Genomic DNA, 25,926 nt, shown 5'->3' with positions numbered 1-25,926 from the left:
GTCATAAACCCCAAATTCATGCACAGTACTCATTAATCCTCAGGTTTTGTAACAAAGGTAAGTCATTCTAAAACAAGCAATTATTAATTAGCCAAATCAGAAATAAATTTGGGGTAAATGCACTTAGGTGTGAGATGAAGTTCCAGAGCCAGAAACTTTTCTCTGACTATATAAATGGGTAAAAAGAAAGGACTTTCATAGAAAGGTGCCCGAGGTGATCTATGCCAACAGAGTGCTTCCTTACTTCTCATTGCTCCCCTTCAGAGCCCAAGCCACACCTAAAGCAGGCAGCCAGGCACACAGTCAGATCCTCCACAGCCCATTTCAAATGCCACCTCTGTGTGGATTATTACGCAAGCATTGATATGTGACGTTTTGATCCCTGAATTTTTTTCCTATTTTCAGTTTTCCTGGATGAGACGAATGGATGTTATTGCAAAGCCACAACGACTAATGACTGACTGTGGGTCTAGTGAAATCATTTCACTTTTTGCCAGTCAACACACGTTTGGAGGAGACATCCCACAATACCACACACTCGGAATCTACCACAGGAATGATGACTTCACCAAAGAAGGGCTCATGTTCTTACCCACACTACAAGGGAAAGCTATAATATTTTCTTGTTCTTTCACTGAAGACAGTCATCATTTCTCAGTTCTTTCTCTGCCTCCTCCCTGCCTTACCTTTGAATTTTGCAGGTGCAAGGTCTGAGTCAAGGGTGTTGATGTAATGCCCTATTAAGCCTTCATGAAGTGGAACAGCCCCAAACAAGGTATTAAGGGGAATCTAAGGCTGAATGGACCTGAAAGAGATCATCTGCTTCTATGAAGGCTCACCTCGACTTCTAGGAAAAAAAGCCCAAGCACCTGAATTCTAAAGAAGAAAGCTTATTCATTCCACAGTGAGTTTTCTAGTCCCCAGTGCAAGGCTCTCTTCACTAGGTACAAAAAATACAAAGATAAATAATTCACGGTCCTGGTTAATGGAGGTTCAATGCTGTTCCCTCAATGCTGTCACTTTCATGTCGTCCCTGTAATTCTCACTATTCTGTACTCATCACGCATCTCATCTAGGTCCTCCGTATTTCTATTCTCCTTCTCCTCTTTTATTATCTTGCTACATTTCAAAACTTGTACCCACCCATCTTTGACTCCTCCCAAACCTGCTCCCTCTCTGTGTGCACTTCCTTGTCAATGGTCACACCATACACCCAGGATGCAAAGCCAGAAAGACTTTCTCATCTACCTTCTGTTTTTCTGTCTCACTTTCAACTACTCCCGTATTAGTGTACAGCCACATCAGGGCAACTTCCAGCCTCATCCCTGCCCAGAGGTTACCAGAGTAACTATTCTAAAATTTAAATATGATCACGTTACTCCAATGCCTACAACTATTTAAAAGTTGTCCCCGGTGCACAGAATAAAATCCAAATCCCTTCATTTATTCTGCTGTCTGGTCTTTCCTAAATATTCAGTTTCATTATTAACTGCTCACAGACAGGCATCTATCATTCTGACAGGCATGTAATATTTTCTTTGATATGTGCATAGTGTTTTTCAACTCTATGCTTCCAGAAGTCCCCTTCCTTTGGATTCTGCCCAGTGACTTCCTATTCATGCTGTGGGTGGGACCCAGCTCGACCCGTTCCTCTTCAGAATCAGTGAAGCAGGTCTCATTTTCTCCTCAGTGGTGCTCTCTCTCTGTCGTTCTTGGTCTTGATCTCAGTCTTGGTCTCTTCCTCTATATCTCTGTCTCTGACTTTCCTTCTCTGTGTGTCTCCATCCTTCTTGGTCTCTGTCTCTCTATCTTTCTGTCTCAGTCTCTGTCTCTCTTGGTCTCTGTTTTTCTCTCTCTTCCTTCTATGTTTCCCTTTTTCTAGATGATGGATAGATAGACACACACACACACACACACCTCTCTAATACTGTATTAGTGAACTGTTTAATGCTAATTTGTTTGTACATCTTTTCCTGTTAGACTCCAAACTTCTCAAGAGCTGGAATTATATTTTATGTATCTTTGTTTTCCGGCACCTGATGTAGGGCCTGATATAAGCAGAGGCAAAATTAATGTGTGTTGATGTACCAGACTTACACCACACAGCACTGTTTGTAATAGCAGTAAATTAGAAATAACATGCGTATCTATCAACAGAAAATGGATACTCAGTCAACTGAGTATCATACAGACAGTCCCACCTGTATCTGCATAAATAAATCTCTAAAACATAACATTAATCAGAACAAAACAAGTTGCCGAAATGTACAGCATGTAGAAATTAAAAAACATCTCTAATGATATTCAGATTTGACAAATCTGGTTGATAGTTGTATAGGCATTAATATTGTTCTTTTGCTCACTTTGATGTGCATTTTTTAATGTTCATTTTTAATACCTTATGATGTAACATTTTTAAAGACCTGGCCCTGAAAACATTAACAGAGATAATGCCAATGGCTAGAGACATTATCTTGAATCTTCTTCCCTGTGATCCACACATATGCAACCAAGTAAAATTAGCTATAGATGACCTTATCATTTAACAATTCAAAATATATTGCAAAGAAAATCTCTCTTTCTCCATAATAAAAATAGATCTCTAAAGATAGATCTCTAATCGCTCTTTATTGAAGTGCCCTTAGATATTGCTGGTGAACACTTGTTTTGCTCAAGAAAATCAGGAAGTAGACAAATGTGTAAAACAAAGAACCTTCAAAGAAAGATAGATCTCTGCTTCCCACATATTGATATCAACTAAAAACACTTCGTGATGAAAAGATTAAAATCCCTTTTTTACAAGTCCATTCAGTCACAGCCGGGGAAAAGAAATATAAGGATCCCAGGCAAACAAAGAAAAAGAAATAAAGCCTTGGGATGCTTCTTAGATGCTCATTTTTGGGGAAGGGATATTTTTGCTTCTCTGAGGATAACACAGGTCAAGGAAAAATGTACAAGTTCATGTGCACATTTTACAGTCTACGTATCAAAGTGATGGCAACTTAATCCTTTTGGTGCATGACAAATTTTCATTTAAAGCATATTGTAATTTTAGTCAGAGGGTCACAACACAATGTCGGACTGAAGGGAAGGAAAACTACATTTCTTTAGCACCAGTTATGAGCTGGGCACTTAATTCTTATGGCAGCCTGTGCCATTAATATTATTACTTCGAGTTTACAATAGTTTACAATGAAGCCCAGAGAATTAAATGTGGGTTTTAAATTTGAACTGGATTACACTGGATTTGAACCCAGATCCTCCCGGCCTTAAAGCCATGCTCTACCACACAGCCTGCTTCCTATTCTTACTCCTTCCCCTTACGCCACAACCTGCCATCCTCCTGTGTGCATGCCTAAAGCCTGGTGGCGTACTGACGTGTAACGGCCTATAGGCCTACAGAAGGGGTTACAAATAATACACGTCTATTATTTTTGTACATGTTAAGGTTGTTTAACAACACACATGGGAGGCATAAAATATCACTTGGTATTACATATACATATATAGTTTTTGTTATACACAAAGCTTTAAATATTAATTTTCTTTTTGAGAAGACAAGTAACCATTCATTAGCAAATAAAGCACTTAAGACCATTATAATAAATATTACAGGTTCCTTGTGCAAATAATCATAGGTGTTCACAGCTGTTTACTGCAATGTTCAGAATAGCAAAAAGCTGGGAATAATCTAAATGTCCATCCATCAAGAACTGAATAAATAAATTAAACGTGTCAGCTAGAATACTATGGAGTCACTAGAAATCATGTTTTAGAAGAATGCATTTTATGAAGAAACAGGTACATGGTGTGAAGGTGTGAAATGCAAATGGTACAGGCAGGGTGAAAGAAGTGTGTAAATATTTATATTTCCATGTAAATATAAAATAGTGGGAGGCCAGTCATCAAACTGTTAACTGTGGTTGACTTTGACTGGCTTATTGTACCTGTTTGCTAGGTTCTTACGGTAAGGATTTATTACTGACATTAGGAAAATGGTCAATGGTCAAGCAGCTTCACTCATACACTGAGGAAGCTTCTTTATTGTGGATCAGGAAGGCTCAGGGGATGGATTGTGGGGGCTAGAATGGGAGAGAGAGATTGAGAGGGTGGAAAAAGGTCTGAGAGAATAAACCCCTTCAGCTAAGTGTCTCTCCTTCCCAAACATCTCCCAAAAGTCAGACTGTTCCAAAAGAGAAAGGCAATGAGGGACTCATCCAGGGAGAACAGAATACGCAGCTATGAGCAAAAGCTGCTGTCATCCCAAGAAGCCATAAATCTTAAGTAAAAACAAAACTTTTATGAAGTTGGTCTCTTACCTGTAAGTCACTTCATTTATTAATTTATTTACATTTATGATGACCAGTCAACTTTGATACTATGTTAGTATCAAAAACAACCAAAAGTATATTCCCCTAGTTATTTCAAAGTTGTAGCTTGAAAGTCAACTGATTTATTATTTCTAAATTATTTAAATTCTTATGCAACGGCCTAAGAAGAGCCAATATACAACATATTAGCATATGACATTTATCGGGCATTGCAATATGCTAGGCGCTGTGCCATATTCCTTCCCTGGATTGGCTGGCTTCACAATACTATGTCAGAGACTATTACTCTTCACACCAAAGATCTGAGGCTCAAAGCCATGGGATGACTTGACCAAGGTTACACAATTAGCAAGTGGCAGAGTTGGGATTCTTACTCTATACCACTGAAAGGAATTGACAAAATTAAGATAAATGACACATTTAGGAAGACAGGAAGGACTTCTAAGTGGAGAAACTGAGGCTACAGGGGCAATATGGAGAATAATAAATAGGATATGGAGGAGTGGCCAGGTGGCTGAATCAGTTGAGCGTCCAACTCTTGATTTCAGCTCAGGTTATGATCTTGTGGTTGTGGGACTGAGCTGAGTATACAGCCTGCTTGAAACTCTCTCTCTCTCAATCTCTCTCTCTCTCTCTCTCTCCTTCTGCCCTTCTCCCTTGCTTGAGCTCTCTCTCTCTCTCTCTCTCTGTAAAATTAAATAAATAAATAAACAAGCAGGGGCACCTGGGTGGCTCAGTCTGTTAAGCATCCGACCTCGGCTCAGGTCATCATCTCACAGTTTGTGGGTTTGATCCCCGTGTTGGGCTCTGTGCCTACAGTTCAAAGCCTGGAGCCTGTTTTAGATCCTGTGTCTCCCTCTCTCTGTGCCCCTCCCTCGCTCATGTCTCCCTCCCTCTCTCTCTCAAAAAAAAGCATTAAAATTTAAACAAACAAACAAACAAGATATGGAAGGAACACTAGCATTAGTGAAACCATGAAATGTGTTGGCATCCACTCAGAAAGCACCCAGGGCTGTAAGGAAGCAAGTTCTGCTCCCGAGTTGCATGGGCTGTGGATGGTGGAACAGATGGTTTCCATGCCCCACCCCTTGGAATGTCTCAGTGTCCCACCATCCTGAAAATTATTAACCCTGCTCCCAGGAAGAAGAAATCCACCAGAGGGAAAACTCTATTGAGAACCTAAGATGATGTTTGATGGGAGTGTATCCAAAACTTGATGATATGATGGGAAAAGTCGTGAAAAGAAGTTGGTTGGTCAACTTTATTTTATGACAAGTAAGTATGAGTACTCCAAATTACTCTACTGAATTGCCTATTTATCCTGTTTTATATTACAGTGTCTATCATTAAAAGTGTTGCAATAGAGACGCTAGAGTTACGACTGTGAAGGTTCATTCATCACGCTGGAGGGGATGGCTTAGTGGACAAAACGCCAGCTTTCACCAACTATGACACTCTGTATCCAGAGGTTAATATGCAAGTGGCATTGACTCAGCAGCTCATCTTCTGAATGAAGCTAGTTCCAGTGTACTCACATGGGTGGAGGGTCTTTTGGACAATGTCTGGAAAAAACTTGCCTATGCTGCTTGAATAATGAAGATTCCTAGAACTTTTATAGAATAGGGTTTCCCCCAGTTCCTGGAAGCGTGAGATATAACTGAGTCAAAGGATTTTCTAACACACTCTTAACATCGGTGCCCTGTTCTGGCTGGCTTTCCCTTATTTATCACTAGCCTTGTACAGAGCCAATGAGGCCTTCCCTTAAACCACTTTTTTCCATTCAACTGCTTAATAGTCTTACTATATTTTAGATGTCTACGACCGTCTCTACTTTCTTCACCCTGCTCAGAATTTCTTAATCTTAATATTTCAAATCAAATCAATCCAAGCATCCACTTAATGATACAAACTGCTCTTGTATGAACAAATCTTTCACCGTTATGACTTTATCAATTGACTTTACAATGACAAATTAGGAACGTTTAGTAGTTACAAAATAATGCCACTACTATGTGACATGACCGATAACTAGAGAGATGATTCATTCTACCTTAAAAAATTATATTCTTAAAAATTCATCAGCTAAATTTGTATCTGTTTGAAGAAGTCCTTGCTCTGGTTGTAATTTCCAAATGAATACAGCACACGCTCATTGGGTACCTACTATGTGTCAGATATTGTCTGAAGCACTTATGTACCAAGTTAAAAAAAAAAATACCAGTCCCATCCCTGCTAGAATCTAGTGAAGGTGACAGACAACCACAAACAGGTGTTAAGTGCCATAAATGTGGTACACTAAAGTGCCCTAAAAACAGATTAATTCTCTCTGTGAACTTGGAGCATAGTTTTGAGTAGGGACCTGAAGCTTCTTATTTCAGAATGCACAGTTTGCCAGGATCTGATGTTCAGATTTGAGCTTTGAAATTAAGTCTCAAATGTGCGGAGAGGTGTTCAAAAAGCAAATGACCATCCTTAAACTTATAAGGATAGGACTACAGGAAATTAGGAAGCTGGAGGGAGAGATTAATATTAACATAAGCTAATTTTATTCATGCCTCCGGATCTTTACACAGTGATTTCCTTTTTTGCTTTTTTCTTCTGCAAGCCCATTCTGAGATTTCATCACTCACTACATTCTTTCCTGTCATCCCTCAGACATTGTCGAAAGACATTATCGATCTTTCTGATACATCATGCACCACTCCTTCTCTTCCTGACTTCTAGATGGGACTGCTTCCATATATGCTGACATTCTAGTTATGACAACAATCCAGCCCTCCCTGTTCCAGCTACCTCTGCCATTAGATCACTATCTCCTTCTTTAATACCCACTGCTAATTGTATGTTTATTTCCCACACATAATTCAAGATGTGGTCATTTTAGTAAGATTTCATTCCTATTCTCTGGTGGTATGGAGTTTCTTATTGATATTAATTCGTGCTTTCTTTAGAATTTCACTGTCATGTACCGATATCTACATATTTTATCCTTCAATTCACCAGGTGATTAATAAGGACGTGGAAATGTAGCAATCTTTAGTTATTCTTTATGAACTGTCAATTTTTTCCCCCAACTTCCCATCATCCAAGTATTTATTTCTTCAGGACAACTGCAGGGTTATCTATAGGGCTGTCTTCTAGCATTCAGTACACCTCTGTGTCTCGTTACAGGCATTAGAGCTGGAATGTGAGGCAGGGCACAAGACCCGTTCACACTACCTTCATCCAAAATGTCCTCCAGCCACGACTAGGACGGAGTGTGCTCAACTCCATGGAGGATGCAGTGTGGCTGTCTATAATAGCTGGCACCTGACGGGTGCCCCCTGGTGGTAGCAGGATGCCTTGACTGGAATGGTTGCTAGACAGAGCCTCAGTGTTTGTCTCTACACCTAGGAGCCTCAGTACGTCCTGGCTCCTATCTTGTTTTATGTGGGCTTGGTCCATCCCTACCTTTCCCTTCCTTCATTTGCCTTTTTCTTTTCCCATCTTATTTTTTAACACCTTGTACTCAGTGCTGATTTAGGCCCTTACAAAGGAGCAAACAGTGAGTCTATAAGAGACACTGATGGATGATGAGAGTGATGGCGATAAGGACTAGGACATAAAGTTTGCTTTATTCATAAGAGAACGCCAGCGGCTCTTGAAAGAGGATCACCCATCTGCCATTGCTCATGACAAGAAAAACATAAGCACGAATGCACACCGAGGGATTTTTGCCCCACTAGAAGAAAACATTCGTTCAATATTATAACTGATAAGTATAAAGGAAGATAGATTGCAAAATATTCTTTATAAGTTAACATTAGAGTCAAGTAGCACTTTGTGAAAATTATGTAAATTTCACTCTGTCTAAAGTTTGGGATGAACAAAGAGGACCAAATTCCTCTTCACTCACCGAATTCTGATTCTTGTAGGTAAATCCAACTGTTTATAAAAAGAAGTCAATGAGATATATGCCTTCTATGAATATATCAGTTGCTGCAGCAGTATTTCATTTAATGTTATCTATGGTCTGAAAAAGATTTATCGCTTCTCTAAGTATCTGTCTTATTCCTCTCAACCCTGTCCAAAAATTTGCATTTAATATCACCCAAATGTCATTCTCAGAAAAACCGGAAATGTAGTTAGCTGTGCCAGCTTATCGGGGGCCTCTGGAAAAGGGGATATTTCTATTTTTACTCTATCCGGAGGCAAATTACTCTACTTGGAGTCATCACATGTATATTCTGAGTTCCAGAGAAGGGTCTGTATCAGAATAAGAAAGTAAACTAAATTTGGTTGAAACTAATTTAAATGATCATTACCCTCTTCATCAAACTAAGTTTCTCCTAGAACTTTTCCTCTGCCTTCATAGTTCGTAACTACTCAAAAATTCTGATGTAAAGTCTAGAAAATACCAATAACATCTCATTGATAAAATGAGAAAGGCTCTCATTCGAGCCTTGGATAAACAAGAAGAGTCACAATTTTCTGCAGTGTAAAAGTACTATGTGTATGTAGCTAGAATAAAGGTAGAAGTAAAGGGTAGGATCATTTTTGTATGTTTGAATATAAAATTAGGAAAAATCCTACATCCAATGAATGAAAATACAATAACTATTCTCTGTTCCTACTGTTGCCCCTCTCAAATCCATACCCTTTGACATAGAGCAAGCACTCTTTTAAAAACATAAGCCAGGCCATGTCAGTCTCCTGCTCTCAGCCTTTCTTGGCTTTTATCAAAGTCCTTACCAGGGTCCCACATGACCTAGTCCTGCTTTTCAAGAGCATTTCCTACCAGTCTTCCCATAACTCATTCATGTTTAGAATCAACCATGTCTAGGAAAGAACTGGCAATCTCCACATTTGTTCATGTGCTTAATCTTTTCATTCCAAAGACTATTTGGGTTTTCCATAATGAAGCGACAAATGTTAACGTAGGCACAACGAACCAATATAATAATTGCCGAGAGACAGAATCCAGTCGATGGAAGTTAGTCACACATATACTGAACTTTCCCAAGATGCCGTTTTTACAGCCATGGCAGCAATTAGGGCAGGAATTACTCTACTGATGACATTCCGCCAAATAACAGCCACTAACAACTTACCGGCAGCTACTATGATAACATCTGCCAGCTGAGTATGGATCTTCAGTTGTTCTTTGGGAGTGTATCTGTGAGCTATTGTCACGGTTGCATCACCTGGAATGGAGAAGAGCTTCCATTAATAGTTACTGAGCTTTTTCAAAAGTAATGACTGCTACAATTCTAGAGGAGACTCAGTTATATCCTAAGAGTAGGAAAATTGTTTTGAAACAATTACAACACTTTAAGAACAAAAGCTAGATCAGAAAACCTAGATGGCCGAAAATATTATACCCTTCAATTAACCAGTGGAAAATCAAATAAGACCAAATGAGAGTATGTGCTGGCCATCAAAACAGAGTTCTAAGGTCCTAGAAACCCAGCATTTGAAGTTCTGTATTGAAAGGTTAATATATAAATGCAGGGGATACTCGTTGGCTTGTTAATAAAGTATATACGTTCTGAAAATAGCAAAATAAGTGTACCCCAAATGGGGCAATGCATTGTGGGAGCAGAGCTGAGAGGTTAATTCTGCCTCCTCTTGAGGTGGTATCAAGGAAGGTTTCCTAAAAGAAGCAATATACTTTTTTTAGGTATCAAAGTTAGCAAGGGTATACTTGTGTAATTAGAGAAAGAAGAAAAGGGCATTCCAGGCCATCAGAAGAACAGGAAAAAATGGGCCAACTTTGAAATTGTGTGTTTAGGAAATAATGAGGAGGTCTTAGGTATAACAGGAAATATTCATACATGCTTTAATGGCTAATGTATGAATAAGAGAGGTTACCAGCCTGAGGGTTTCCAGTGCTTAAAGTGTGAGTCAAGGAAGAGAAGCGAAAGAAAGGCAGGGATGAGAGTAGTCAAAAAAGGACTTCCGGTCAGAACATGGCTGTGTGAGATAGCATCTTGTCTCTTCTCCTAGATAACCTACAAATGCTATACATTTAACAACAACAAAAACTGTATAAACTTCATTTTTAGCAAAACTAGAAAGACATATCTTCCATAGATTCCAAAAAGTATGTGCGAGTTACTCAGAACTAGTGGACTTAGTATATACCACAGAGGAAGAAAGGCAGCAAAGAAATGCAGAAAATAACAAGATGGCCAGTAGCGGCCGATCTCTGAAAATGACTGCAAAAATATATGGCTTGAAGGTGCAGGGTTCACATCAAAATGCTAAATATATCTCTTCTCTGTAGCAGAGAAGATAGAAATAAAGGCAGAAGAAGTCCTCGCAGATCCAGGATAGTTCACAGGGCCTCGTAACAGACAGACTCACACGGAGGAGCCATTTCAACAGGAAGGGGTTTGACTTTGTGTAAGTGGTGAAGAAGGAATCCGAAGGCTGCCCAGAACCTGCTCCCCAACCCCCCAGCAGAAGTACTGCACAAACAGGAGGTCCAAGATATCTAACTCACTAATGACAAGTAAGAGAAAAAGAATCTGACACAGAATTAAAGGATGCTATGTAAACATCATCCCAGGGGAATTTTGGAGGTGACAGGAGTCTAGTGGAGTTCCATGACTCTATGCATTTGTCTAAATTCATGTCATGGTACACCAAAAAGAGTGAACTTTACTATATTTTTTGGTAAATAAAAGAAAACATTTTAAAAATGGCAGGCCCAAGGGGAAAAAAAAAACACAGAAGGATTTTTTTTTTTTTTTGAGAATTTTCCAACATACCAGAGTGCCTGGGTGGCTCAGTCAGTTAAGTGTCTGACTCTTGATTTTGGCTCAAGTCATGATCTCAAGATTAAGGAGATCAAGCCTCATGTCGGGCACTGTGCTGACAGTGAGGAGCCTGCTTGGGATTCTTTCTCTGTCTCTTTCTCTCTCTGCCCCTTCCCTGCTTGTGCTCTCTCTCTCTCTCTTTCTCTCTCTCTCTCAAAATAAATAAATAAATAAACCTTTAAAAAAAATAACTTACCAACATATCAATACACCCAACAACAAAAAGTGTTGCAATGGGAAAGTTGAACATTATGACCAAACGTTATGGGAAAAATTTAAAAATTAAGAAAGTAAAGTCACAGGACCTGGGGGGAAAAAAAGACTTGAATCCATACAAATTGACCTATAATGGTCAACACTGAGAAAATTTTCAGTAAAGTGGCTGGATTATAAAGGTTAAAAAAAAAGAATATTATGAGCAAAAATTCAGATTTGTACATTAAATTCCAGAAAAAAGAAGAGCAATATTTACAAGAGACTCATGTAAAAAAAAATTGGGAGTCACAGTCAAATCAGTCTCCAAGAATAAAGGTTACAAACAATTTTGAAATTGTAAGTCCTCAGGGAATACTGTTTCTGTGTTTTTCTTAAAGAACTTGCTAAATGATTAACTTTGATGAATCAATATCATATATCTGAGGAAAACAGCAAAAGGAATATTGGAAAGTTTGGAATATATTTAATCATAAAACTAAGACTTAAAAAGTGAGAGTTGGGGTGAAGGACAAAATGTAAATCGTATTTGCTCTAATTATGAATAAATGGTATAGCTAACACAATTGGAATGAGAAAGGCAAAGATGAGAAAGCTTGTTGATCGCAAACTAGATTAACATAACATTAATTATGTTCTCTAATGACTAGGCTCAACAAAACATTTAAAGCCGATCAATCAAATAATAGAAGAATAAGAATATTTAGAAGTATAAGGTAAAAACATTACAAAGATCATTTTTATTGGCATATATCAGGCTGGAGACAAAAGAAATGGAATCAGGGAAGAAAAATAAAGCATTTCGTCATGTTTATTTTTTTATTTATTTTGAGAGAGTGACCTCACAGGTGCATGCTCACCACACACATGTACAATTGGGAAAGGAACAGAGGGAGAGAGAGGATCTGAATCCGAGGCAGGCTCCACACTCACTCTGGAGCCCGACACAGTGGATCCCACAACCCTGGGATCATGACCTGACCTAAAGTCAAGTGTTGGATGCTCAACTGACAGAGTCACCCAGGAGCCCCTATTTTTAAAATTAGATTATCAACAGACACCATATGAAGAAATAGACAACAAAGAGTACTGTATAAAGTTATAACTATTAGAGTAATGACTAACTTTTCTAAATATCAGAAGAACCATACATAAAAATGAAAAAAATGTAAAAAATAAGTAAAGACCATAAAAACAACAAACGGAACAGGGGCGCCTGGGTGGCTTAGTCGGTTAAGCGTCCGACTTTCGCTTAGATCATGATCTCGTGGTTCGTGGGTTCGAGCCCCGCGGCGGGCTCTGTGCTGACTGCCAGCTCAGAGCCTGGAGCCTGTTTCAGTCTGTGACTCCCTCTCTCTCTGACCCTCCCCTGCTCACGCTGTCTCTCTCTCTCTCTCCTAGAAATAAGTAAAACATTAAAAACAACAACAACAAACAGAACAAAAACTAGTACACAGTTCAGATCATATATATTTATCATCATAATAAATTTTCCTAAGTTACCTATTTAAAAGAATCATATTTCCAAATTGGCTTGAAAACCAAAAACAAAATCTAATCCTATACTTTATATAAGGCACATCTAAAACAAAACTGTTTGGAAATGTCAAAAACAAAGGATAGGCAAATATGTAGGAGGAAAAGGACAAAAAAAAAAGAGATGATATTCTTATTGTCAAATAAGGAGAAATTTAGCATTAAACAGGACAAAGAAGTACACATTATAATGCCAAGATGTGATTCAAACAAACTCACAACAATGAGAAATAGATAAGTAACATATAAGAGAAATAGAATTCATATTTCTGAAATTAGAGGGGCTACAAATCAAAAAAGAACATATTGTATTTGCTAAATTTAATTCACCTTTCTCAATCCACAACAGATCAAAGATATAGAAAATGTAAATAACATAATTAATGTTATGTACCTGATTGCAATATGTCAAATTTTGAAAGTAGAACATATATTTTCTTTCCGTGTAACCAAAGAATATATTTCAAAATGTTTTAAATGTTGTATATATTTTTGAGAGAGAGATAGAGACAGCATGAGCAGGGGAGGGTCAGAGAGAGAGGGAGACATAGAATCTGAAGACAGGCTCCAGGCTCTGAGCTAGCTATCAGCACAGAGCCCGACGCGGGGCTCGAATCCACAAATCATGAGATCACGATCTGAGCTGAAGTCAGATGCTTAACCGACTGAGACACCCAGGCGCCCCCAAAGAATATTTTTTAAATGGGTTGATTTTGGCTACAAAGAGAATTTTAATTAATACCAAAAAATAGACAAGTAGATCAACTTCAGATATTTTTTTGATCACAAGTCTATAAAGTTATAATTATTGAAAAAGTCAGAAATTAAAAGGTTTTTTCTGGACTCCTGGATGGCTTAGTTGGTTAAGCATCCAACTCTTGATTTCAGCTCACGTCATGATCACATGGTTTGTGAGTTCAAGTCCCGCACTGGGCTCTGCACTGACAGTAGGGACCCTGCTTGGGATTCTCTCTCTCTCTCTCTCTCTCTCTCTCCTTCTCTCTCTGACCCTCCTCTGCTTGTGTTCTCTCTCTCTCTTTCTCAAAATAAATAAATAAATATTTAAAAAAAGAAATCAAAAGTTTTTTTCAGTGGGATTTTTTAACCCTGTTTTAAATATATCTTGGGTCAAAAAGAGAACACAAAACAACAGTGCAGAATTTCTAGAAATGTTTATATTGAAATTGCTATATATTGGATCCTATAAAATAAAGATAAAACAAAGCATAGAGGAAAATCCATAGACCTCAAATGATTATATGAATAAAACAGAAGAAAAGAAGTGAATCAATCACTTAACTTAAAAAAATCAGATAAAGTACCAAAAAGAAACAAAAGAAATTAGAAGTTTAGTAAACATAAAGTCAAGCTCTTAATATTAAATATGTCTAAAAATTGTAATATTAGCAGTGAGGGAATTCAACAAATTGCCAAATAAAAAATAAATATACAAAAAATAAATAGCTTTCATATATAACAACACGTTAGAAGATAAATTGAAAGATAAGACTCCATTATAATAGCAATACACGAAGGAAAATACTCAGAAATAAACTTAACAAGAAATGTGCAAAATCTATGTGGTAAAAGAAAATCTCCAGTACAACACCAAAAGATATCAGTAAGATGGAAGCACCAGAAAGATAAACCATGTTCTTGGATACAAGACTCAGTATCCTAAAGATAACAATTCTCTCTATATTCATTACAAATGGAAGACAACTCCAATAAAAGCTGGCAGTTTTGCATTTTTTTAAAGAACATAATTTTATCCTAAAGTTAATAAGGAAAAATAAAAGTCAATAACCAGGAAAGCTTTAAAAGGGAAGAACAATGAGAGACAACAGTACTAACAGTACTTGATAGCAGTCTTTCTCTCCTTTTTTTTTTTTTAAGTGAGAATAGGCTGGGTTTTTTTCAATATTATTTATTTATTTTAAAGTTTATTTGTTTATTTTGAGAGAGAGAGAGAAAGGAAGTGCATGAGCAGGGAAGGGGAGAGAGAGAGAAGGAGAGAGAATCCCAAGTAGGCTCCACACTGTCAGTGCAGAGCCTGACACAGGGCTCAAATCCATGAACTGTGAGATCATGACCTGAGCTAATGCTCAACAACTGAGACACGCAGGGGTCCCTGTTGGTCTTTTGCATTTCAGTTCATGGCATCACCATCTGCCCAGCAATACAGAGCAGAATCTGTCTATGAGTCTCCCTTATGTTTCCCCTTCTCTCTGACTTGCTATAAACCAGTAATAAATAAACCATCTCTACCTTAGTACAGCTTCCCTATATGCAGCAATGTCCTATCATCCATTAGCAACCCATGGAAGTGCGTTCTCTTGCCCGAGAGCTTCCCAAATCCCCACAAAACCAAAACCAAACAAAAGCTTCCCACTTTGTCAGTACTGATGGTTTTAGCAAGGAATTGAGGGATACATAATAATCCGCTGAGTTGCATATACATACAATTAACAACCTGTAGAGTTTCAAGCAAAAGAAAAAATAAGAAGATGGATTTCAATAAGCCTGTAGAAAGATCTTTTAGGTAATAACTCCACTCCCCCACCAATAATATCTTGTTAGCTTGTGACTCCTAAGTGAGTTTGGCCAGGGATACCCATGGGAAATATCAAACCCATATTTAGACTTGATCGATGAGTTTCTGATTATAACACTATCAACCCAGGGAAAGGCTTTCAGCCTACTACTCGGGAGACCATACTATGATAGCAAAAGAGAGATAAATCAAGGGAGTTAAAGACAAATGTGTTCAAATCATGCCTCAGTCTCTTCTGCCTTTGTCCTTTGCTGATGAGCACGTGGACACCTGTTCTGGCTCCTGAGCACTGGCTATCCTGCACACTATATGCTAGTTAACCTGTGAAAATCCTTGTCATTCCCGTTTTCAGTTCTGGTGCCCTGTTACTTTTCTTCAGCGAGTCCTCTGGCTTCCTGCACCTAATCCTTCCTAACTCCTCAGCTCTTCCCTGGGGTAGCCAGTACTGACAAGTCATAGCAGCTACTCTGTAGAACGATGCCTATCTCCGACCCTCCGATGACTTTTTTCCCACACTTAGTTTTAGCCTCTTATTGTGCACATGTTATCAGCTTGGGCGAGGGCCTAATTTTTCTAACTATCACATGGACCCAGATAAAAACTTTTATAAGCAGAGTCTTAAGCAACTTCTCGGTGCCCAGTGCTTTACATCATGTTTGTAAGATAGAGCAAGAATAAAAAACTTAGAACCTATCTCCTAGAATCTGAGAGTTCTGTTAGAACTTAATAATTAACTGCTGGGCAAGATAGGCTTCTTACTATATAAAAGTCCACAGTCAATCAAGAATTGTCTACTGGGAGCTGTCTGAGCAGTTTTCTAGGCTATCATTACGCTGTAATTTATGCAAAATTGCAGATTGTAGCAAAGAGTTGTTGGCAACTAACACATAGTGCCAATTTGAGGGATAAAAATATTTGCTATTTAAAAAGAAGCTACAACAACAGCACAATATGTTTCATATTAGAGTAGCATTTTTTTTGGCTAGAACTACTTAAAATGAGGAGTTTCCTGTTGTTGGACATTTCTAGGTCATTCCTTACCTTCATTTCTTCAACAATCAGGAAAGAATTCCAGAGCTGTGTGAAGCAATGGAGACAGACAATTCCATACTTTCATATGAGAAACAGATATGTAAATCAGAATACAAACACAGTGTGGAAAGTTCCACATTAAAAGGAGTTTACAAGTTTGTATGTTACAGTATTGGCACGGAGCACCCTATCTACTCTAGCTGAGAACAGCATGGCAGCTGGGGGCAGGGATACCGCAAGTTCTTAGAGAAGACAGATTTTTTTTTTTTACTGTTTTATTTATTTTTGAGAGAGAGATAGAGACAGCATGAGCAGGGGAGGGTCAGAGAGAGAGGGAGTCACAGAATCTGAAGACAGGCTCCAGGCTCTGAGCTAGCTGTCAGCACAGAGCCTGATGCGGGGCTCAAACCCATGAACTGTGAGATCGTGACTTGAGCCAAAGTTGGACGCTTAACCGATTGAGCCACCCAGGTGCCCCAAGAAGACAGATTTTTTATGTAAATAGGAATTTATTTTGTTTCTGCTTCAATCCCCCTATGCTTTCTCCACCCTTGTCCATCTATAAATTATTTTCTATAAAAATGTAAGAAGGGCATGTCATTTAGCCCAGATGGTTAGAAACTTCTTCCTCGCAAGAGCTGAAGTCTACTTTTTTGCAAGATCTACCATGATTCTAGATCCATCATCGACAGCACCACAGGACAAGTGTCAACTTCCTTTTTCGTGAGACAAATCTTCAAATACCTGCTTGTACCTGCATTAGCAGATGAAGCAAAATGGCAAGTCCTGCAAGCTGTGAATCTCACAAGTAGGGTTTTGCTTTATCACTTTCTCTGGATAAGAGAAAACAGTCATTCTCCATACATTAACTCATACCATGGTCTGATTTAAAGGAACAATCACTGAGGAAATTACAGGCAAGAAAATTCAGTATTTGTCACCAGAACAGCACCCAAAGCAAGAAAGAAGCTTGAGTTCTGCTTTTGGACAAATGTCTCCAGAGGCCTAAAGATTCTGGATTGGAACGTGTGTCTCTTATTCACTTGTAAACTGCTATTGCATCTCATAGCATTAAACAAACAAACAAAAACCTCTCTCTCTACAGAGAACATCTCTGTGGAAGCTAAACGGATGGCACCTAAATGTACATTGACCCTTATGTGAGAATTTACCACACATCTAACATTGTTTTATACCTTACACATATTATCATACATTTTCATATCATACAGTCTTCACAAAACACTGTCAGGGTATTTTTTATAAGGTAGAAAATAATGTTATTTACAACAATAATGCTATTTGCACTTTACAAATGAGGAAACTGAAGACACACGAAAAGTCCAATAGTTTGTCCAAGGTCATACAAACCACATAAATGTTAGAATTCAAACTAATTTAGCCCCGCTCTAAGGAGCCCCGGCTCTAATCATATCACTCTACAGCCCCCATGTGCACTGAGCACAGACAAAAGGCATTGCTGGAGTTCACAGATGCAAAGTCAGAGCTGCAACTGCTACATTTTCACTTCCGTCAGCAGAACAGCATTTCTGGGCCATCATCCTGCCTCTTTTTAGGAAATCAGGGAAGGATCTTGGATAACACTCCTTTTCTTTAAGGATACACTCTGCCCTCTGATCCTACCTGGTGTGCACCAGCAGTACTGGTAGGGACCAGTTAAGGACTGAAAACACACGTGCCTCTATTACAAAATTTAATTTTTACCATTTGTAAAATGATCAAGAGGCCCACTTCCCAGATCTGGAAATAATACCACATTCTCTTGACTCCTGAGTTCCAATTACGATAAGTTTTCTATTTCAACTTCAGCTGCCTTTTCTGGATTAAATCACTTAAATAATTTTGGGTATAGGGATAGAACACCCAGATCTAAGACCTCCTTTCTTGCTTAAAATGGACCAGGATTTAAAGTGTTTGTATCTGGTCAAAACCTGTTTGGTTGGATTCGCTGTTGATCAGTCCTTCTGTTACCTTCCAAGCACCTTGGGCCACTAGGTGGATGACAGCTAAGGAATATGGCTTCACTTTTAATTAGTCAAATACCCTTTCAAGCTCACTCCTTTTAGACACCTATCTCAAAGTAACTTTGAAAGAAAGTATTAGAGAAGACTGACTGAGTCCTGACAACCAATGTCTCCAGAGATTTAAAAAATCAACCCCTAGGGGCATCTGTGTGGCTCAGTCGGTTAAGCATCCAACTTTGACTCAGGTCATGATCCCATGATTTGTGGGTTCGAGCCCCATGTCAGGCTCTGTGCTGACAGCTAGCTCAGAGCCTGGAGCCTCACTTCAGATTCTGTGTCTCCCTCTCTCTCTGTTCCTCCCCTGCTCATGCTGTCGCTCTCTCTTTCAGAAATAAATAAAACATTAAAATTAAAAAAAAAATCTACCCCTGGATTTGGCCAAAACTTGTTGAATTGAAATCACAGATTCACTTAGTCAACAAAGACAATATACAAGTGAAAAAACACACATATAATAAAATCCTATGTAGTAATAAAAGTCATGAAGAAAGGTATGCAGAGTGAGTACAGAATAATAGCATGAGTGCTATTTTGGTAAGGTGGCAAGGTACAGCCTGAGGAGGTAACATTTGGGCAGAAACCTGAAGGCAATTAGAAAAATGATTTATGTGTGGCGCCTGGGTGGCTCAGTCGGTTAAGTGTCCGACTTCGGCTCAGGTCATGATCTCATGGTTCGTGGGCTCAGGCCCCACGTTGGCTCTGTGCTGACAACTAGCTCAGAGCCTGGAGCCTGTTTCAGATTCTGTGTCTCCCTCTCTCTCTGACCCTCCCCTGCTCATGCTGTCTCTCTCTCTCTCTCTCAGAAATAAATTTAAAAAAAAAGAAAAGAAAAGAAAAATGATTTACATAAACAACTTCAAAAAAGAGCATTCCAGGAAAAAGGAAAGCCAAGTCACAAGAGTATATATGACGTGTTCTAAGGAAGCAAGGGACAGCCATTGCTGGAGGGCAGTGGTGGAGAGTGAGAATGGTAGGAACCGAGTAAAAAGATGCAGTTCAGGTCCGTTGCTGTAAGGTCTTGCATATTGTTTCAAGGAATTTGGATTTTATTCTGATGTTATGTGTTTCTGAATGTTATGGGAAGCCATTGGTGGTCCAGTACCACCATGTGGAAGAGAGACTATGTATGGGAGATAGGACAAGGGTGGATACAGAGAAACTAGTTTGTAAGTTTAGTAGTGCTCCAAGTGAAAGATAATGGCAGTCTTGACTAGGATCTTTTTGGTGGAGGTGATCATGGGTATGTTTAAAACAGACTGCTAATGGATAAGACATAAGGTGTGAGAGATAGAGGTCAATGGTGGCCTAAGTAAGTTGGTCATGTAACAGTGCCACTTCCTAAAACAGGACAGAGTACAGAGAGCAAAATTGAGATTGAAGATTTGTATATGACACATTTGAAATACCTACTGGCCATCCAAGTGGGTTTGTCAAGTGGACAGGGGTTACATGGGTCTAGAAACATGGGAAATGCAGGTGATATTTAAAGCATTAAGACTAGAAAGGATGACCTAGAGATGGCTCTGGAATGAGAAGTGAAGACCTGAGTTTATTCCAATGTTTTCAGCAGTTCTCCTCAATCCTGACTACATTAGAATCTCCTATGGAGCTTTCTAAAAAATACTGATGGTCCAACTTGAAAGATTCTAACTTTCTGTGTTCTGTGTTGGGCTCAGGCAGTTATACTTTTAAAAGTCCCTAGATGATTCTAGTGGGTAGGTAAGGTTGAGAACCACTGATTTAGAAATTGAGAATAGAATGACCAAGAAACAGAGAATGAAAAGATATGTCTAGTGAAATAAAAGATACACATGCCAGTGGTGGCTTTAATCTATGCTTATACAATAAAAGAAATAACCCTATAAGATGTAGCCATTTCATGAAATTAAAAAGCATGTTATGAATATTACTCAGTTCATGATATAGTTTTCTACTTATAAGAACCCTCAGGAGAAATTATTTTTCAGTCTTAATATCAGAAAATGTTTTCTTTATCCTGAGCATATATTTATTTTCAATCCTAAAGATATTTAATTTGGGTAAATAGTCTCTTTTTTTTTTTCTTGCTAAAGAGCTCTCAAGATGAAATTTGTGACCCAATCATAGAAAGTGTAGTTTAGGCTCAAATAAATAAATTCACCAAACACATATTCAGCACTAATATATGAAAAGCAGTGTGCTTGGCAGTGGTACTATATCCATGAAGATTTAATAATATGCCTATTTTTAATCTGTTTTTCATGTTTATTCTTTTTGAGAGAGAGAGACAGAGACAGAGACAGAGAGACAGAGAGACAGAGCATGAGTAGGGGACAGGCAGAGAGAATGGGAGACATAGAACTTGAAGGAGGCTCCAGGCTTCGAGGTGTCAGCACAGAGCCTGATGTGGAGCCTGAAGCCAGGGACCATGAGATCATGACCTGACCTGAAGTCAGAAGCTCAACTGACTGAGNCAGTATGCCTATTTTTAATAGCCTTATTCTCGGCTCTGTTTTATTTCTAGGTCTTGCTTCCCCTTTTCTTAACTATTTCTCATTTGCATTGTGTTTTATATACTGCTGTGACCCACCTTCAAATCTCTTTAGAATAAGTATACTGTAATAGCTAACATGTACTCAACACTTAGGATGTGTGAATACTAAACTCTTTATAGGTATTAGCTCATTTAATTCTCCCCAAAACTGTACATGCCCTTATCTCACATGAGATAAGGGACATTTGGGAACATAATGTGCATTCAGGCAAAATGACCAAAGAGTCTATGCTCATTAACAATAGGTTCTCCCGTTCCAAGAGTCAATCTTCAGCAATCAAGACTGCAGCTACGGTGTGAACAACATGGCGGTCACACATGAAGATCATGGCTTTGAAGCCTTAAATTTCTAGGATGACTTTCTTATTAATAGGGAAGGAGTCTTCTGAGTCATCTACATGAATCAGTTCCCCAGGTGTCCAAATTTCCCATGGTACCAAATTGCCAGGTCACGATTGATGATAGTATTTCGGACTGTGAAATGCATTTTAAGCTATAAAAAGCTAATTAAAACAATCAGACTCTTTCAAATCCTAGCCAACATGAGCCAGTCAGCTCAGCCATGAGACAAGGGTGTTCGCATGAGCCAAAGTATTGCTTTTCCCTTTCTAGTTGCAATGGCTACAGGGAGTGTGTGTGTTAGTGGGGGAGAATCTGTTTGTTACAAACTGATATAATTTTTGCATTTATTTTGTGCTCTTCAAGAGCAACAGATGAAAATCAACTCAGGGGTCTTACTACAATGTCTGATTCTGCAAACGTGCTTGAAAGATCATATTCAGACACTAAATAAGTATTCCCAAGGTTTCTGTCTGCATCTGAGAGTGAAAACTACAGACATGTCAAAAAATGATGTGTTGCTTCCTGCCCTTTCTATTCATTCTCTCTGTGGAAAAAGGCCAGACCTCTGGGGGTATACCAGTACAAATATAGCAAAAATACAGACATAAACATACATACTTTGTTAGAGGGGGAAAAAAAAAAAAAACCAAACAACTTCCAGAGTGAAACACTAAATATTATTATCTTCTCAAAGATTCACTGTTAAAGGCTACGCTAGGCTATGTTACTATATTAAAGTCTCCAAGAAATATCACAGCCAAGTTATATGTTTGATTTTGTTTAATCCAGATTTCCCAAATTTATTTGACCAATTCATCTCCTTTAAAAAAGGAATCAAACCCATTTAAGATTTTGTGGTGCCTAAGAATACGGTTCATATAATAGTTGTATTAAAATTTTCGTCACAGAGGTGCCTGGGTGGCTCAGTCGGTTAAACGTCCAACTCTGGATTTCACCTCAGGTCGTGATCTCACAGTTCATGGAGTCAAGCCCCCTGTCGGGCTCTGCACTGACAGTACAGAGCCTGCTTCGGACTCACTCTCTGCCCCTCCCCAGCTCATGTGCATGCTTTCTCTCTCTCTCACTCAAAATAAATAAATAAACATTTAAAAAATCCTTTCATTACAAATCAGAGCCACAATGAGATGCACATCACACCTGTCAGAAAAGCTAAAATTAACAACATAAGAAACAACAGGTGTTGGAGAGGAGGCAGAGAAAGGGGAATATTCTTGCATCACTGGTGGGACTACAAACGAGTGCAGCCACTCTGGATAACAGTAAGGAAGTTCCAAAAAAAAAAACCCTAAAACTAGAAATACCCTACAATCCAGCAATTGCATTAGTTATTTAACCAAAGAAAACAAAAATATAGATTCAAAGGGATACATGTGCCCCAATGTTTACAGCAGCAACATCAACAATAGCCAAACTATGGAAAGACCCCAAATGTCCACCAACTAAGGAATGGATAAAGATTTGTATCTATATACATAGAATGGAATATTACTTAGCCATCAAAAAGAATGAAATCTTGCCATTTGCAACAACATGGATAAAGCTAGAATGTATTATGCTAAGCGAGAGACAAATACCATATGATTTCACTCATTTGTGGAATTTAAGAAACAAAACAGATGAGCATATGGGAAGGGTTGGGGGGGGAAGAGAAGAGAGGGGAACAAACCACAAGAGACTCATAATGACAGAGAACAAACTGAGGGTTGATGGAGGGAGGTGGGTGGGGGATGGGCTAGATGGGCGATGGGTACTAAGGAGGACACTTGTGATGAGCACTGGGTGTTGTATGTAAGTAATGAATCACTGAATTCTACTCCTGAAACCAATATTGCACTGTATGTTAACTAACTAAAATTTAAATTAAAAAAAAAAAGTCTTTCATGATACCCTTAGTCTGCAAATAAAGCAAATGCATCCATTCATTTGTTGAACAAAGACTTTCTAGGCAGCCACTGTGCTAGATGCTGGAGATAAAATGGGAAGATAAACAGATGTGGTCTTTGCTCGTGTGGGGTCAACAGTCCAGTGAGTGTAGGGAACATTAATCAAATAATGACACGAAGAAATGCTAATCACAAATTGATAAATGATGTGAAGGAAGAGTTTTTCACATTCTCCACAGTGGGGTGTGTAAGACGGGGAGAGAGGCGGTCAGAGAAGCCTGATCAAGAAGCTACAGCTGAGCTGAGCTGTATATCTGTCGGAGCGGGTAGCACTCCTATCTGCAGGGTTGGCAGATGACAGGTAAGGGGTTAAATCAGAAGAAGGAGGGAGGGGGCAAAGAGGCACAGTGCTGGAAAGTCCTGAAAGCCTGCAGAAATATTCACGATGGGAAATAGAAAGAGACCTCAGGATAAGAAGAGCAACAAATTATAAGTACAAAAAAGTAGGCGAAACTTCAGAGATAGTTACTGATCCAACAGAATAGAGCCCACGCTCTTTTAAGGATATTTAGTAGTTTTTTATAAGAACACTCTTGGTCTTGAGTTAATTTTTTTTAAATCACCAAAGCATCATTTATATTTATCGTATGAATTATTTCTTTTGTAGAGAGTGAAACTTTTTCTTCCAGGTTTTAGAAATTTTTCATAATTTTAAGCAGAAGATATTTTTGGTTTTGGCTCTTCGGTGGGATTTTTTTGGTCTGAAAGGAAGAATAGTAACAGGAGGCAGACAATAAAAGGGTATCAAATTCATGTAATTAAAACTATAATTAGAAATCATTCACTCCTTCCTACAGCCAAAGTTTTTATTATAGAAAGCTCTACCTCTCTTTGGCAGCACTTTGCACAATTATAGTGATTAATCATCATCCCTGTTTAACGGTTGTCTTTTCTACCAGACGGTAAGTTCCAGAGGACAGAGCAAGAGCTGATCTATTCAGCATCACATTCCCCACACTTAGTGACAAAGAAACCAGCCCCTCTGTAAGAAGACAGAAGGATCTGTCAGCGGTACTGAGGGGGAGTGGGCGGGGGGGAGTTAGTCTAAAGAAAATGATATATCCTAAACGTTTTTCCTGGGAAAGCACTGTGACCTCTTTCAATTAATGCTGTCAGCACTATCCTCCCTTCCCTTCCAGTGACAGATCTTCTCTCTCTTTCCCCTGATAGTCATGACACACCCTCCTCCCCTGCAATCTGATTCTTGGGGGGATGGGAGTCTTAAATTAGACTTTTATATAAATGACTTTAATTTTAAAATATGAAGGAATTCATGTGTGGTAATCACCTATCCACTTCTCTCTCCTTCTTCTTCCTTCCCGATATATAGGGATTTTCTTTCTCAGTAAACAACAATGTTTTATTTTCAATTCCTAGCCTGTGGTCTTATTTTCTACAATATGAGCAGAGTACATGACACATAGGAGACACTAAATAAACTTTTACTGGCGGACTGCCTGGTTGCATTATTATATGCCAAGCCCTGTGCTAAATTTCAGAGCTACAAAAAGCCAGAGACAAATATTCGTCATTAAGAAGTTCACGTCTCCTGGGCCACCTGGGTGGCTCAGTCGGTTAAGCGTCTGACTCTTGATTTCAAATCAGGTCATGATCTCACAGTTTGTGAGATCGAGCTCCACCCTGACTATGCAGAGTCTGCTTGGTATCCTGTCTCTCTCTCTCTCTCTCTCTGCCCTCCCCCCCTTCTTGCACGTGCTCTCTCTGTCTCTCTCCCAAAATAAATAAATAAACTTTAAACAAACAGACAAAAAAGTAGTTCATGATTACTATGTGTGTGTAGGACAGGAGAATAGTTAGGCGATCAACACGCAAGAGGATTAGTATTGCGATGGCAGCATGTACAACATGCAAACAGAAGATTCGGGCTGCATCTTGCAATGGAGCGGGGTGGGGGTGGGGGGCAGGAAAGCAGGTGAGTGCTGGGAAACGGTGTTCCATGCAGAGGGAACAGCGATATCAGGGCAAGGAGGCACGGAAGGGATGGCATGTTTGGGGACAAGCATGCGGTCTCTGGAGCTTCAGCATCAGGTCCCAGGAAGACAGCGACAGGAAAAATGGCTCAAAAGGCCAGTGTGGAACAGACCTCAATAGCCTTATGAGTGACTGAACCATCACTTTGTGCTGGTAATAAAACAAATGCTTCGTACTCTGAGGTCATGGGGAAACAGAGAAAATGAAAGGGAAGAGAAAGTTTTGGACATCACTTTGCATTTTAGATAATGTTTAGGGGCACCTGGGTGGCTCAGTGGGTGAAGCATCATCCGACTTCGGCTCAGGTCATGATCTCACAGTCTGTGGGTTCGAGCCCCATGTTGGGCTCTCTGCTGACAGCTCAGAGCCTGGAGCCTGCTTCAGATTCTGTGTCTCCCTCTCTCTCTGCCCCTCCCCCACTCGCACTCTGTCTCTCTCTCTAAAAAATAAAACAAACATTTATGGCTAAAATGAACAATCAGGAGGCTATAGATGCTGGTGAGGATGTGGAGAAACAGGCACCCTCCTACACTGTTGGTGGGAATGTAAACTGGTACAGCCGCTCTGGAAAACAGTGTGGAGGT

General features: G+C 39.1%; 1 protein-coding gene across 1 annotated transcript in view; it reads right to left on the bottom strand.

Moving 5' to 3' along the window:
- MTHFD2L (methylenetetrahydrofolate dehydrogenase (NADP+ dependent) 2 like) overlaps nucleotides 1-25,926 on the bottom strand; it is a 138,136-nt gene that overhangs the window by 63,011 nt on the left and 49,199 nt on the right. The window contains exon 6 of the mRNA XM_077750332.1: nucleotides 9,422-9,514. Within this exon, the coding sequence (XP_077606458.1) occupies nucleotides 9,422-9,514 (93 nt within the window). The remainder of the gene's footprint in view (nucleotides 1-9,421; nucleotides 9,515-25,926) is intronic.

This window comes from Crocuta crocuta, unplaced genomic scaffold (genome assembly GCF_008692635.1).
Source record: "Crocuta crocuta isolate KB4526 unplaced genomic scaffold, BGI_CrCroc_1.0 scaffold1, whole genome shotgun sequence".
Lineage (NCBI taxonomy): Eukaryota > Metazoa > Chordata > Mammalia > Carnivora > Hyaenidae > Crocuta > Crocuta crocuta.
This window is presented reverse-complemented; position numbering and strand designations above follow the sequence as displayed.